Here is a 14436-nt window from a genome sequence, read left to right as displayed (position 1 = left end):
TCAAGTGCTCGATACTGCGCTGTCCAACTGCTCATACTCAATACCTCGCACTTGTTTGCAGACTTACCTGTAGTTGTCACACTGCTCAGACAACCCCTCATTAGATACCGATTTTTAGTTGAAAGACCAGTCACAAAGAAATCTGTTAGTATTTCAATACTGTAGTTTTTTTTTTTTTCCCCCTTGGCACAATACATTCATACAACAATACAGAACCTGAAGTGGTGTTTGAATGCATGCAGCTATTGACAAAATGCTATAAAGCATACAGTCTATCACATCATCATTCAACAGCATTTGTGCTTGCACAGATATCTAACAACAGCAAATAAATCTGACTAGCATTCAGCAGAGCATCATTAAGAACAGACCACTTTTAGGAAAACCAAACCACAGTCATGCAAACACCATTAATCAGCTCTCTTCTTCCCTCTCTGTAACAGAAGCATCACAAATCATGAAGAGTAATATCTGGGATTTTCCACTGAGGTCGGGTCAGAAAGTGTCATGTTATAGAAATTCATTCCAGTCATGATCTTGCTGCATATAACTGAGTCAACACTTTCTGATAATTTTTCCAGTTACACTTATTTTCCAATATATGCTTCTAAACCAGTAACAAGACTGCATGGAAACATTCTTAAAGCACAAAACCTCATCCAAAGAGACAACTGTAGGAGCTGTGTTGATTGCTGGGTGTTTTGCTCTGTTTTTAAAGACAGACACAAAAAGATCCCCCTTAACAGAGACATTAGGAGAAGCTGTATGTTGATCTCTTTATTTCACTATGATGCCAATTCTTCTCAGTGATGGTGCATCTCACAGCCTAAGGAAAGGTGCACAGAGGGCAGTAAGTCCTATTCAGGACACACAAAAGCAATGGTAGATCTGAAAGACATTTTGTCCCTTCTCTCCATCTTCTTTTTACTTCAACAGATGCAGCAGAACAAACACCTTCTTGCTTACCTGGGGCTGCATTATGGCCTTAACAACTGCTCCAGCACCTAGGAAAAGCTCATGAAGGCTCAGGTCTGTCATCCTATTTTACTGCTTTACAGTCCATTCCAGACAAATGCAACAGTTTGACAGACCTTCACTCCTCCCCCCCCCGCCCCGACAATGAATGCAGAATTCAAAACAAGTCCTGATTTTCTCGAGGCAAGACTTATTTCCCCACAGTTTGCCTCGTTTGTTCTTAATTGCTAGTCTGACCTATAATGGCATCAGTTTTGCATACCTACATCCTGCTTCATAATGCCAAGTTGTATGCAAACTCTTCCACTCCATGCCACCAACAGGTGACACTGAGCAAGGCAGAACCAAGAGCAAGTTCACACCAAGCTTGAGCACCTCCATCTTCTTTTCACACACGTTGATACCGCTCAAGAAATCCAGTCATAGTAACACAACACACCGCCAGTTACTAAAGCTTTGTTTGGAAGGGATGACAGAAACAAGTGCACATACCAGGATATCAGCACAGACCAAAAACATAAGAGGCTTGTCTGCCCCCAGCTAGAAAGGACAGGCTGCTCCTGCAAAGAATAGTCTCTAATCATTTTAGCAACCGCAGTGTCAGTGAACAGCTGAGTCTGCATTGGTACTTTGGCTCCTCCAAAAGAGCCCTTTCAAGCAGAACTGTGATTCTGTGAACTCTTCGTAGACAGAAACCAGACAGGATAAGAAGCTGTATGTTGTGTCGCAAGCCCACATAAAACGCACAGAGCACGAAGGCTGGGTTTCTGAACAGTTCCTGCTGAAGTTATAAGCCCATTTTATGACACTGCTGTGAAGCCATATTAAAAAGCTGGTACACAGATACAGCAAGATGTTCAGCCTCTGTTGCAAGCAGACAGAACCGTCTGAGTCTTCAACCCTCGTTTACTTTTAAGGATAAGAAAATCTCCTTCGGTTTGGGTCGCAAAACCAGAAGAGATGCAGGAGAAACGGCTGCTATCAAGTTAACAGCTGATGTCAGAACACAGACTCCATTTACCTAAATATGCCATTCTTGTTTTGCCACTACAGAATTTCAGAGTTTGGATGAAAAGCCAGCAGGCAGAAAAAAAATCTATCCATTTACCGGTAAGCTAAGCACATAAATGACAAAATATTACAGTTTGAAGGGACATCATCTCCTTCCAAGAAGTATTGTCGTCTTTATCACATGCTTAACTAGTACATAGCATACCAACTTGTTTTACTCTAAGCTGGCTTTACATTTCTGTAAAATATAGTGAAAAAATATAGTTACTGGAGTAATAGAGAATATAATATGAAGGGATGTTAGAGAATACTTCTGAGAAAGAAAAAGTTCAACAATTCAAAAGAAAATAAAAAGAAAAAGGTACTCCCAAGAAGGACCTTTGTCTTCAGCACAGCGAGCTGAGATAGAGGTAAAAATTCCTTTTCACTTCATAGCACAGGTAACATCCACCACTTTTTTGTTTGTTTTTAAAGAAAGTCAAAGTTAGAGAAGAGATATTCGTTTCCAGGGTTGTAATCCTAGTACTAATGTACTAATGAAAATGCTGCTCTCAAACATTTTCACATGGGCTCTGGAGTCTAGTAACCACACTTCCTTTTGCTAAAAGCCACTTCTCAAAAGAACAAGTAGAAAGATAATAGTAAAACTAAACTTAACGATGAAGAATTGAAGGATCATTTCAGTGAGTCAAGGGACTGTTGGAAGAAGTTTTAAAAGTGCTGCCAGTCTTGTATTTTGCTTGAGCATCACTGTTCCAGCTCCAGTTATCAAATCCTTGTAATGCTCAACCACAACAGCTCGCTCCTCTCTCAAGCTGCTGACTCTTCACGTAACAAGTCCTCTGTTTTTCTCTTGAGAACTGTTCCAGAAGAACAATAGGATCTCGCTAGGAAGATCATGGGCTGACCTTAGAAGTCAGCAAGATATACCACTGATGTCCTCCACCCAGTACAGAGTAACATTCTTCCCAGCCAGGGCCAACAGGGAATGCTTAAAAAGCTCACTTCTTTTCTCTGCCGACCAGAACGGTACCAGTCAACTACATTTCCATCACACTTCCAGCTGGAGAGCTGCCAGAGTTCCCACCAGTATTGTCCAGGCATGCATGTGCTGGCCCGGTCCAGCCTCTCCTCAAGCTGTATTTCAGCAGGTTGCTTCTTTACGCCTTGCGAACACCAGTCTTGTCTTTCCAGTGATTAAGTTCAAAAAGATCAGTACTAGGAGCACACCAGTGCAGTGGCAAATCTGAAAACGTACTGAATCCAAGCAAAGATGTATATCCCATAAGCTGGAATATCCTGGTTCCCAAAACTGTTTCTCAGTTTCACAGAATAGCTGACAGACCAGTCGCAGGGTGTGGGACAAGTTAGAACCTCAAGAAACCTCAAGAAGTCACCTTCTTTAGTCTGCTACTCAAAGCAGGGTCAGCGATGTGGCCAGGAGAGGTTACACAGGCTCTGTTCCTGCCATCCAGTCATGAAAGCTCTCTCACCTTTGTAGACAAAAGATTTCCAAGATTTCCAGTAAATTCAGGCCTCATGAATTCTTCTCACTGTAGGGTCACAGCTCTCTTGTGTACTTCTCAAATACCAGCTACTAGAGTTGTAAAATGACCAGTCCTCTTGGACTGTGTGGAATCTCAGTGCTTCTCACACTGCTGCCAGGAGCATCCCTGCTGCTCACATCTAATGTAAAAGAACCACTGTCCTGAAGTAAAGCTGATTGAAAACTTGCAACTTGTCAGAGGGCGAGGTGGAAGGGGAAGATGGAGTGGGGAGACCCATGTTCAAGTCACACAGGCACCAAGCAATAAGCACCATCCTATGTTACAGATATTGCTCACATTAGGAAAGCAAATAGGTTGTGTCTAAGTAGCCCTTTTGATCGAAGTGGCTTAAAACTAGTGTTTCGTATAAACACAACATGTTGTAGGGAGTCTTTCAAACCGTGGGCATGGGTTTAACAGCATTTTGAGCTCGATGGCTTGTCTTTCCCAACCACCCAAGCACTCATTCCCTCACTTTGGCTTGTGTTCTTCTGCAAAAAGAAGATTCATCACAGACTAAGCAAGTAAGTTTCAAGAATTAAGTTTCTTCCACATGTACTCTCAATCTGTTATGATGCTGACATACCTTTCCAAAGTTCTTGACACTTTGTTCCCCTTACTTTGTGCAAATGGTTGTGTATTAATGGGAAGTGACAGAAACCCCAAAGAAGTCAATTTACATTTCTGAAGTAAGGCCTGTGATTCAAGTCTTACTTTTAGTCCATTTCCAGACTGCATCTAGTCATAAGGGGACGATTAAAGCGTTGAAACAGAAGAAAAAAAGTTAATTCAATCTTGGTTTAAACCTATTTTGGGCAGTATATTTTTGAACTGAAACTAAGGCAACAAAATCCTGTGTATCAGCTTAATATTCATTCTCTACTCTATATTAGGAGCAACCAATTACCACAGGCTTGGTACCTTTGCAATTCTGACTCCAGTGTTGATTTCTGGCCCATATATCTGCTGCATGGAATAGCAAAACACACGATCTCTTCCTAATTCCAGTTCCAGACCAAGACTGGAGGGGAAGGATGGGGAGGCAAGAGGATGCTCTTTTAGGATAAGGCCAGGCCTCATATTTACATTTACTCAGCTGCACAGAGTAGAGAAGGTTGTTGTTGTTTTTTTCCCTCCATACATTTGTAAGCTTGTATGCACTAACCAAAGCAGCAAGCACCACTATAATTTTAAACATTAGGGAGAATGCTTTAAATTATTTCAGGGGAGGAGACAGAGTTAAATATAGAGAAATGCTATTCATTTTATGTACAGCTGGTTTCCACCCCCAGTTATGCATCTAGTTTTAGCAACCACAACACATCACAGTCCCTCCCAGCACAAGAAATTAGACCCCACACATTCTGGCCTTATCTCCTCACAGTCACCGACAGGGTACGAAGTATCCCTGGTGGCCACTGGAAATGAATCTGAAGTGATGAAGTTTCACAGCATATGCCAGATCTGTCACTTTGCTCTGAGAGAAGGTGAGGACTAGTGTTGAAGCAGCTTCAGCGTTCTTTCAGTCATACCTCAATTTATGCACATCAGAACTAGCGGAAAGGAAGAAGTCCTCTTCTGTATTGCTTCCCATTACACAATAGATGTGGGATACCTAGAACATGCCTCCCCCCTGTCATCTGCTTTCCTTTAAGTAACTGCTGAATGAAATCTCTGTCCAAATTTCCAATAAAGCAAGAAACAACTTCAAATAGATTCTGAAGCCCAGGAGGTTTCTAAATAACTAGCTCTAGTATGTTTTAAAGAAGGAGCAGAGCTGTTGAGAATATACGGCCTGATTTCTGCTGCTGGGCTGTAGGGAGTTCTGCACCACCTCCAAGCCAGCAGTACATGAGGGCCAAGCTCTATAAACACACATGGTAACACTAGCATCATGCTCCAAACCCTTGGTATGCTCAAGACACGTCAGATATCCACTTCTTTGTCAGCTCGGCGAGGACCTCTCCAAGATTTCCAGTGCAGTCTTTTACAGAACTGACAAGTAAATAAAGCTATCTTGTTACTAGCCACAAGCTCACCTCGATGTGCTGTTGAACTTCTTCAAAGCTTACATGGTGAGACTGCAAACTACTGGCTGAGAGAAGAGACACATCAAATTTCAAGAATGAAGTTACCTTACACTTCTTCCCACCTCACATGTGAAGAAAAATCTTGCTGTGCTAGAATGACCAACGTGGTCACACCCATTTGCCAACAGACAATAAATTTATGAGTTTTAGTGAGGAATCAAAAATATCATATGAAATGGGTTGATGATGGATAAGTTCTCATTTCGGGCCAACTTCTAGCCATGACTAGCCAAATGTTAGATCTTCAAACAGAATCTATAAATGGAGCACACAAAAATTTAAGCACAAGAGAACAAGCTTAAAGTCTTTTCAAAACTATGCCACAACTGTCAAGCTTGGTGGCCAAACACAATGACTCTTAGGTGATGGCTACAGCTGTTCCTTGTATTCCAATACAAGCAGATAGCAAATCTTAAACTGCTGAGCCACTACGGTGCCTAGAGACCACGCGCTGGTTTGCTAGGCTCAGTGACCTTCAATAGGCCAGAAATTTTTATTATGAACATCTCTTGCTGTACATGCTAATATACCTGGCCTAATATTTATCAGCATAATTATCATTGCTCTTTTTGCATTATTTGCAACTGTATACTTGGCGCCAGCAAACAACATGCCAGAGGCAACCTGGTAAAGGAAGAATGATTTTACAAGAACTGACTCACCACCAATGTGCTGTAGTGACTATTCAGATGAAGTTACATGTCTGTACAAAAAAACAGCCTCTCCAGTTACAAGGGAAACTGACACCCAAGGTCTTCTAAAGTAGGTGCAGGTTCATGGGAATACTGTTTTCCTCACACTCCCAGCATTTCTGCGATAGCCTGCAGCAAGACAGACCTACTGCTCCCAGCATGCCCATGGGGAGCTCCCAGTTAAGACAGATGCACTTGCTCTAGCTAGGCTGCCTGTCATGCACTTGCAATTCCACCACAATTCAGGCACAGACTTACTGCAGTACCTAGGGGGAAAAAAAAAAAAAAAAAGCAGTGATATGCACAAAAGCATTTGCGCTTCTAGCACTGGCTGCACCCTTTCTGCATCCAAAGCACAAAATCCCTAGGTGTCAGCCAGTTAAAATTGCTCACTGCTCTTCTACTGCATAGCCAGGATGATATGTATAGAGACAGGATAATAAATACACAGAAAAAAAAAAAGAAAGAAGAGGCAACAAATTTTCGTTTGGAATCCTCTCCAATATCCTTTGTTCTTGTTTAACCTCAAAAAAGCTCCTGTTGGTGCAATCCTCATATTTATTAAGGTCCCTCTGGATGGAGGCACTTGCTTAGTTTATGTTCACCTGCACAATTTTGCTGATGGTGAAGACGTATCAACAGCCAGGCTGGTGAACATGTTGAACAACACAGGAAAGACCATAAGACAACAGCCATCTGTGCCGTGAACCAAATGCTCTAAAGCATCTCTGGAAATCTCTTTCAGCTCTTCAAATCATGGACACACCTTTCTCCTGTTGCAGTCACCCACTCCTGGAGCATGTACACAAGCTGGTCTGATCAATTTGTTTTACACAGACCAGGCTTGCATGGGGAAGGACACGTTCCTTTCAGATTTGACAACATCCCGGAGACTTCAGCTTTTCATTTACATCTAGAAGCCCTTGTGGGACGTACTTAAATCTTCTGGTCTTCAAGGGGTACTGGCAGCATGCTGCTGTGCTGATTCAGGACTGACTCGAAGGAACACACATTGATACCTTCACTAGTCTCGAAGGTTGATATATCCTGCCTACAAGATCTAACGCAACCTGTTCCAGTACAACCATGCAAATAACTTCATGTAAGAAATGCATCAAGAACAGAATGGCACTCCTGCCTCCACAGACTCAAACATCTGCCTTTGATTGTCCTGAAAGAGCCTTAAGTAGCTTCTGAAGTTATCCCAAAGAGAAGAGAGGCACAGCATGCACTTTATCAATTGTGTTATGACTGTCTTCTGAAGTCTGCTCCCAGCACAGTGCTTGCTACGTAAGGGATACCAAACGACATGTTACTTCTCAGGGAAGGTGACTATTTTCAGAAATGCCACCCACCAAAATCTGTAGCAGTCTGAAATAAGAGGATGGATTTCTCTCTTCCTACCTGAAGCACATGCATGAAATGGGGACCAGAGCCCTAAGCAGGGGCTGAGGCTCCTGGCCCAGCACTAAGTGATGCCTGAGAAAGCAAAAGAAAAACAATGTGTACCTTCAAATTTCTGGCAGGACACAGAGCTGAGGTATTTCTAGGCCTCTAAGAAATCAAAGCACTGATGTACTGTCTGCTTATGTCAGCTTCCAAACCAATATCCAAGCTCAAGGGCCTTGCTTGCCTCAATCCTCCTTCACTCCCCATTCTGACACACAGAAAACACAGCTTCTAATCTGCAAAAAACAGCAGTGTTTTTTTTCCTGCCAACACCCTCTTTAAGGTGTACTTTTACACAGCCTTCCCCTCAGTGAGGATGCTTCTTCTCTTGGAAAAAGAAATAAATAAAAAGTACACATGCTTTGGGTAAGGTGGCTCCAAATTAGTTTGAGACTTGAACCGACCTTACAATTTAAATAAGCTGATTTTTATACGAAGGCATGTGCCATGTCAGGCACCTGGTACTCAAAAATCACGAGTTGAAGGTAAGAGGCTGCCTTTAAAGCCAAATGACAAATTAAAAAGGGCAACAGATGCAGTCTTATCTCATCCCTGTAGCTATCATTCCTTATCAGACCTTGAAAGGCTGACATCTCCATCTGAGTGATGATCTAAAATTGGATCCTCCTTCAAAGGTAAGCTTTATGAGGTCTGTGGTCCAACACATAGCTGTGTGTTGCCTTGATTTGGCATTTGACTGCAAATGTTGCATGTGGTCTGAAGAACTGATTAACTCCTTCTGAGAAGCAGAGATACTTCGAAGAGCTGACTTGACACATGCAGTTGTTGGGAGACAGTGGAAAGGCACCATCCCTTCCAGCTCACACGGCTGTGATAACAGTCTTAAAGGACTTTAATGGGGGGAAGAAAATCACCCAGATTTTCCCCGGTATACCCATACCCATGAATTTGGGGAACATTTCCTCCTCTCAGGTACAGGATTACCACAGAAAATAAGCAGAGCCTTCTGCATCATTTGACACCCAGTGCAGGCTGATGGGAGTACACATTCAGAAGAGGCCTATTTTTTTACCTCCACTAGCACTGCCTGGGAACAATGGATGACATCCAGAGCAGCCTGGATGTCACAGGCACCACCACTCTGGCCTGGCAGGGTCTCAACCTTCCACTGCTGGAATGTAGCAGAGCAAACCGTTGTTCCTCTGGGGAACTCTCTTAAGCACGAAGCATCTCCCAGGCCTGATCCAGGCAAAGACACTTGACATGTCAACGCAGTTAGCTTCGCCTGTTCTTGTGATGTGTCTCATAATCACAGCAAAAGAAGGCTCTAGACTGACACTAAGGGAAAAATAAGAATTGAAAGCATGCATAAGAAAGCAATGGAAACATCATACAACACGCTTGGACAGACAGCCCAGTCATTGCAAGGGGAAAAAAAAGGTTTTATACTGCTGTTCCAGAGAGAACTGAGTCTTTTCAGCTGTTAGCCCGGATGCAAGTCAGAACCTGGGGCAGCAGCTTTATAAGGAATCCCAGTCACAGTGATGGGGTTGCTTCTTCCTTCACCTCTTTGACTCCAATCTTTCTTCGCCTATTTCTTGCTAGGATGTGGTATACAGGTATTATTAGCAATGCCAGTATCTTCTTAACAGGTAGCTTCTTTCTCTCTACTCCATCTTCTTTTCAGTATTCTTAGAAATCAGCATCTTCTCAGCTATCTGTACTTGTTTTCAGACACGCATGATAGCAGCCAGGCCAGGATCTCACTCCATCCAGGATACAGCATGTCGGACAGATCACAGGACCTCCTTCATACATTGTTTTTATACTGGGACATCCAATCCCCAAACAGAACAGGGACATGGCAAATATGCAACCACACTGCACACCAGAAACTGGATTCAGAAGGATTTTCTCTGAACCTCTGGCATAGACAGGGCAGAGGCTTAAAAGTATCAGCCCAGGCCAGCAGATGTGGACGGCTGCCAGGAGATAACAACTTGTTATAAACATGCATTCGTTCTCAGCATGCTTCTGCCTTCGCCTCAAGTCAAGCCTTTCCTCACCTTTACATAAAGATTGCTTTCTTCCAATCAATATAACTGCAAATCTGGGAAGGCAGTATTTTAGGTGGCACTACACAAAAGACACTTCAAGCTTGATTAAACCAAATTCTACCATGGAGTGCACAGAATCAGATGGACCATTTATTAAAATCGTTCACTTCCAGGCTTTTTCATTTTTTAAAAATTACAATCAGTTGAGAATTAATTGCTCAGAGCCAAACAATTCAAAAAAAAAAGATGAAAACACCAATGCTGGTAAGCAAACAAGATTTTAATAGTATTCACAGATTGTTCCTCCACATATTAACTATTCTCTCCTGGAAAAAGGATCTTTGCATCCAACAGCCTCATCTCTCCCTTCTGATTAATCTTTCATAAAGGCCCAAAGCCAGAGCTGCCAATTGAAAAGGAAAGCACACAATCAACAAGGCACTAGAGTGATTTTTACCTCATGATGAGGATAAAAGGAACTGCTGAAGAAATCTGAGAAATGCAAAACAGATCTGCACAAACATATGTACTATTTCTGTTTCATAGCAGTTAATATCCACATGAACCGCAATGCAATTAAATATGATGTGCAATTTTATTTTCTTACCTGTCATTATTCTCTGGGCTTCATACGGTTCCATATAGCCAGTGTTCTCCCCTTTTACCATTTTGTTCAACTCGCTTTTGGCATCAAACGGATCTGAATAGTCGTCTGCTATCAAGACCTGAAAGACAGGAAAGTAACTGTTACTAGAATCTCAAGTCAGACATCTAAACCAGAAGACAGTAACACCCTAGCAGATAAAAAACATTTCACATAGCTACACCCTATGCCATCTTTGAAGTACAACCTGAGTTCAGAGTATAAAATTGCTGAACTTCATTGACTATATGGTGCTGAAATAGAAACGTGCTTGTCCCTCCTCATCTCAAGGATCTCACAAGGGCAGGCGCTATGTCAGAAGTTTTACCATTTGCTGAAGACATGGAATAATGGGTAAGGACAAATTAGAAAGGTCTAATCACTTAGCACATTCGATCCAGTGCAACTCTTACCAAAGAAATTTGTTAATACTTGGCAAAAAAAGCACACTTCCACTTGCACAAACCCCATCCCCTGTTTTTAGCTTTATGAGACTCAACCCGAAGTACTGCTAACAATTTTATCTGCTGATAGGAATCAACCCTTCCTACTACTGATGGGTAGGAGATAATCTTGGTTTCTAAAAGCTAAGAAGGGGGCCAGGGCAAAGAAAAGAATCCTCATGTGAGAGTTACTGGAGAGCATAGAGATGTGATACAGGACAGGCGAAGGAGTCTGAAACAGAGAAAGCAGAGACAGGCTTCTGTCCCTCAGTATCAGAACCACCGCAGAACCATAAAACAATTCTGGTGGGATGGACCCTATCTGGTCCTTCACTCAACACAGGGAAAGCCTGAAGGATCCTGCCCTGAATGTCAACTCTGCTTCTGAGGGATTTTTAAATCATGTCTCTTTCTGTCCCATCATTCACTTTACGCCTTTAAGACCAGCACCAGTGGGACTGACAACAGACTGCTATTTCAACAGCTCCAATTTTGTTAACAAAGAAGTAGGAGCACATTGCCGCTGTAAGACTGAAGCTGCATCTGCTCTGTCTCTCCCTGCCAGAATAGCCCCACCAGACAGAGACAAAAAACACCACTCGCAAGCACATCCCAAAGGGACATTTTAGATGCATTCATTATCACTGACCACAAAGGCATGAATGTCAAAGCAAGGCTTAGCTATCCTACAGTTACAGGTTAACAGCTGGGATACCAAACTGTCTTGGATCGATATTTTAATTAAAAATCAAGGGTGTTTTCCTCCACTCAAAGTTGAAAGTGCTTGGAAATTTCATTTGACGAAACCACCAGACTGACAAGGATAACAGAGGGAGGAAAGAATAGTTCTTTCTCTCTCATAGGGACCAAAATGCTTGTCTCATTGTTGTGAAAAACAGCTAGCCCAAAAGAGAGAAGCCCCCTCCCCCAGCTCCGGCGACATATGCCCAAGCAGCAAATCAACTGCAATGTCAGAGACATGTCAGCGGCTGCACACACTTAAGACAAAGACAACAATGTGCATCACGCAGCACTAATTTCTCCTCGTCAAAAGGAGAGGTTTATCTCTAAAAGCCCTGCAGCTGAAATGCCCATCCATTTAGGCTTCTGATGCAACCCTGTCAAAAGCTGACGGATGGTAGCACGGGCTCCCTGTTGCTCTCCTATTACAAATGTCAACATGTAATTCTTGACGGTCCTTAGTATAACTACACTAAAACATGAAACACAGAACAGTCTTACATAGACAACTATTTGATATTTCTTCTTCCCCGTTTGCCAAAAATCTAATGGGAGGAAAATTACACAGACAAAATGCTGTCAAACAAGATAAAAATCAAGACTGATTTGCTTTAAGCATAATGGCAATGTAGTCAAGAGCTCAGAATATCTAACGTGAACACAAAGACTACAGAAACTAACCTGGTATTCAGAAGAGGTTTAACAAAACAAAACCCGCTAACACTTCAAAAATTTGTAAGGTTCATATATCCACATTAATTCATTATTATATATATTATTATTAAATTATCCACGGATTTGTACCAGATCTGACTGCAGCTGGAAATAAACCCTGCTACCATATCCTCTGGTGTGAAAACCTCCCTAGTTTGGACAGGGAGCGCAAGCTCCTCTCATTCTGAGGAATAAGAGCATCAGAAGCACTAAGGAACTGTGTACAGGTCACCATAATTATGTTTTCAATTTGGTCACCGATCAGCTTTGTCAGATTGAGAAAACCTGCTCCCAAAATGGCCCCAAAAAACTCCCCTCAAAACCCACGAACATATCTCCAACCCACTTTTCAGAAGTCAGGCAGGCAGAAATAGCAGTCTGCTTCTCTCTCCTCGAGTTGTGTATCTGCATGTCCTTAGTAGGAGTAGCTCTACAGCTATCAGCTGTAAGAAAACTTCTCAGGTGACTGTTACAGTTTCCTTTTATACTAAAATTTACAAATTCTCTACCTACGTATAGCAGTCAGCTAATACAAACATTTGATTTCTTCTATACTCGTTGACAGCTACCAATTCTCCACTTCTTTCCAAAAGAAGCCTTCATTCAAAATGCCATGAAAACCTCAAATTAATATGCTTGTCAGTTCTATTATGACACACCCCATGTAAATTTCTAAACTCCTTTCCACAATCCCATTATGGAAGATCACCTCTACTATGCAAGTCTTTGTACTATCTCTACAGAAATGACTTTTACCTTACTAAGTGCATATTCCAAGCCTCTATGCATTATGCCTGTGCAAGCCCATAGTTAAGCAGCAGCCTGGTGTGCTAGGCTGACAACAAGCCCCAGCAGAGAGAACTTCCACTCTGTGAAACTCACCAACTGTGAATCTCAATGGCTGAGGTTTGAAGGGACTTCTGGAGGTCACCTGTTCCAACCCCTGCTCTAGCAGGGACACCTAGAGCAGGTTGCTCAGCACCATATCCGGATGGCATTTAAGTTCTCCAAGTAGAGAACTAGAACATCTAGTCCATAATTCATCAACTTCTTAAGAATCTTATAGGAGACAGTGTCAAAGGCCTTACTGAAGTCCAGGCAGGCAACACCCACTGTTCTTCCCTCATCCATCAGGTTTGTCATTTCATAGTAGAAGCTTATCAGGTTGACTAACCATCTGACTCTTGAGACAGACTTGCCAGAAAACATCTCTCCAGACCTACTGCCACTTGACCAGTTGGCACTTAACTACTAGATCATGCTCTACCAAAGGCAGCTTCAGAGAGACAATCCACGCTGCTAGCTCACTACCCATGTGAAAAAGCATCTCCATGCAACCTTCCTCTACGCGGCACACAGACCACTGACACAGTACACATTCAGGCAAGCTTCCAGCAGTCTTCTCTTCACTACGAGACACATAGATCAGCTGTCCAAGCAGAGGTCAGGTAACCAGCGTGATCCTTATCAATGCAATGAACAATGTCTTTTGATGAAAGGCAAGGTTCTGACTACAAGAGTTTTCTATGATACACAGAGCAAACCAGACATTGCTTCATACCAGTGAATATATATAAATACTCTGTCCTCACGACCATTTCTGCCAATCTTACCAAGCACAGGCTTACCAGTTTTACAAGCAAGTTCTGTTCACTAGCTGATATTCAGCAAGTATACGCCTTGCTGTTCAGTGGGGATCTGCAGACCGTGATCTGAATCACCTCCATGCCATGAGAAGATCCAACCTGGGAGCACCATGCTGTCCGTCACCTCTCCCACCATACACGTGTAGGAGTAGGCCTTTCCATATGGTAAACAAAGTGCCTCCATGTTCACCAGTGTTCATTAGCATTTCAGATGAGGATAATTGTGTCATGAGTTTTTCTACCAACAACCTTATAGGAGCTTCAACCTGCTGGGCAGCTGAACTCAACCACGTTGCTCTCTTACTCCCCTTCGTCAATGGAAGAAGGTGAGAATACATGATGGAAAGTGCTTGAGGGTTGAGATTAGGACGGGGAGATCAGTCACCAATTACCATCACAGGTAAAACAGACTCAGCATAGGTAGATTATTCTATTAGTAATAAGCAATAAACTAGATTAGACAAGTG

At 42.5% G+C, this 14436-nt stretch overlaps 1 protein-coding gene across 1 annotated transcript in view; it reads right to left on the bottom strand.

The window, feature by feature from the left end:
- The window catches only part of SHB (SH2 domain containing adaptor protein B), a 79287-nt gene that overhangs the window by 44898 nt on the left and 19953 nt on the right, over window positions 1-14436 (bottom strand). The window contains exon 2 of the mRNA XM_013197526.3: window positions 10390-10507. Coding sequence (XP_013052980.2) covers window positions 10390-10507 — 118 coding nt within the window. The remainder of the gene's footprint in view (window positions 1-10389; window positions 10508-14436) is intronic.

This window comes from Anser cygnoides, chromosome Z (assembly GCF_040182565.1).
Source record: "Anser cygnoides isolate HZ-2024a breed goose chromosome Z, Taihu_goose_T2T_genome, whole genome shotgun sequence".
In the NCBI taxonomy this organism is placed as follows: domain Eukaryota; kingdom Metazoa; phylum Chordata; class Aves; order Anseriformes; family Anatidae; genus Anser; species Anser cygnoides.
Note: the sequence above shows the minus strand (reverse complement) of the source record. Positions and strands in the feature narration are given on the sequence as shown.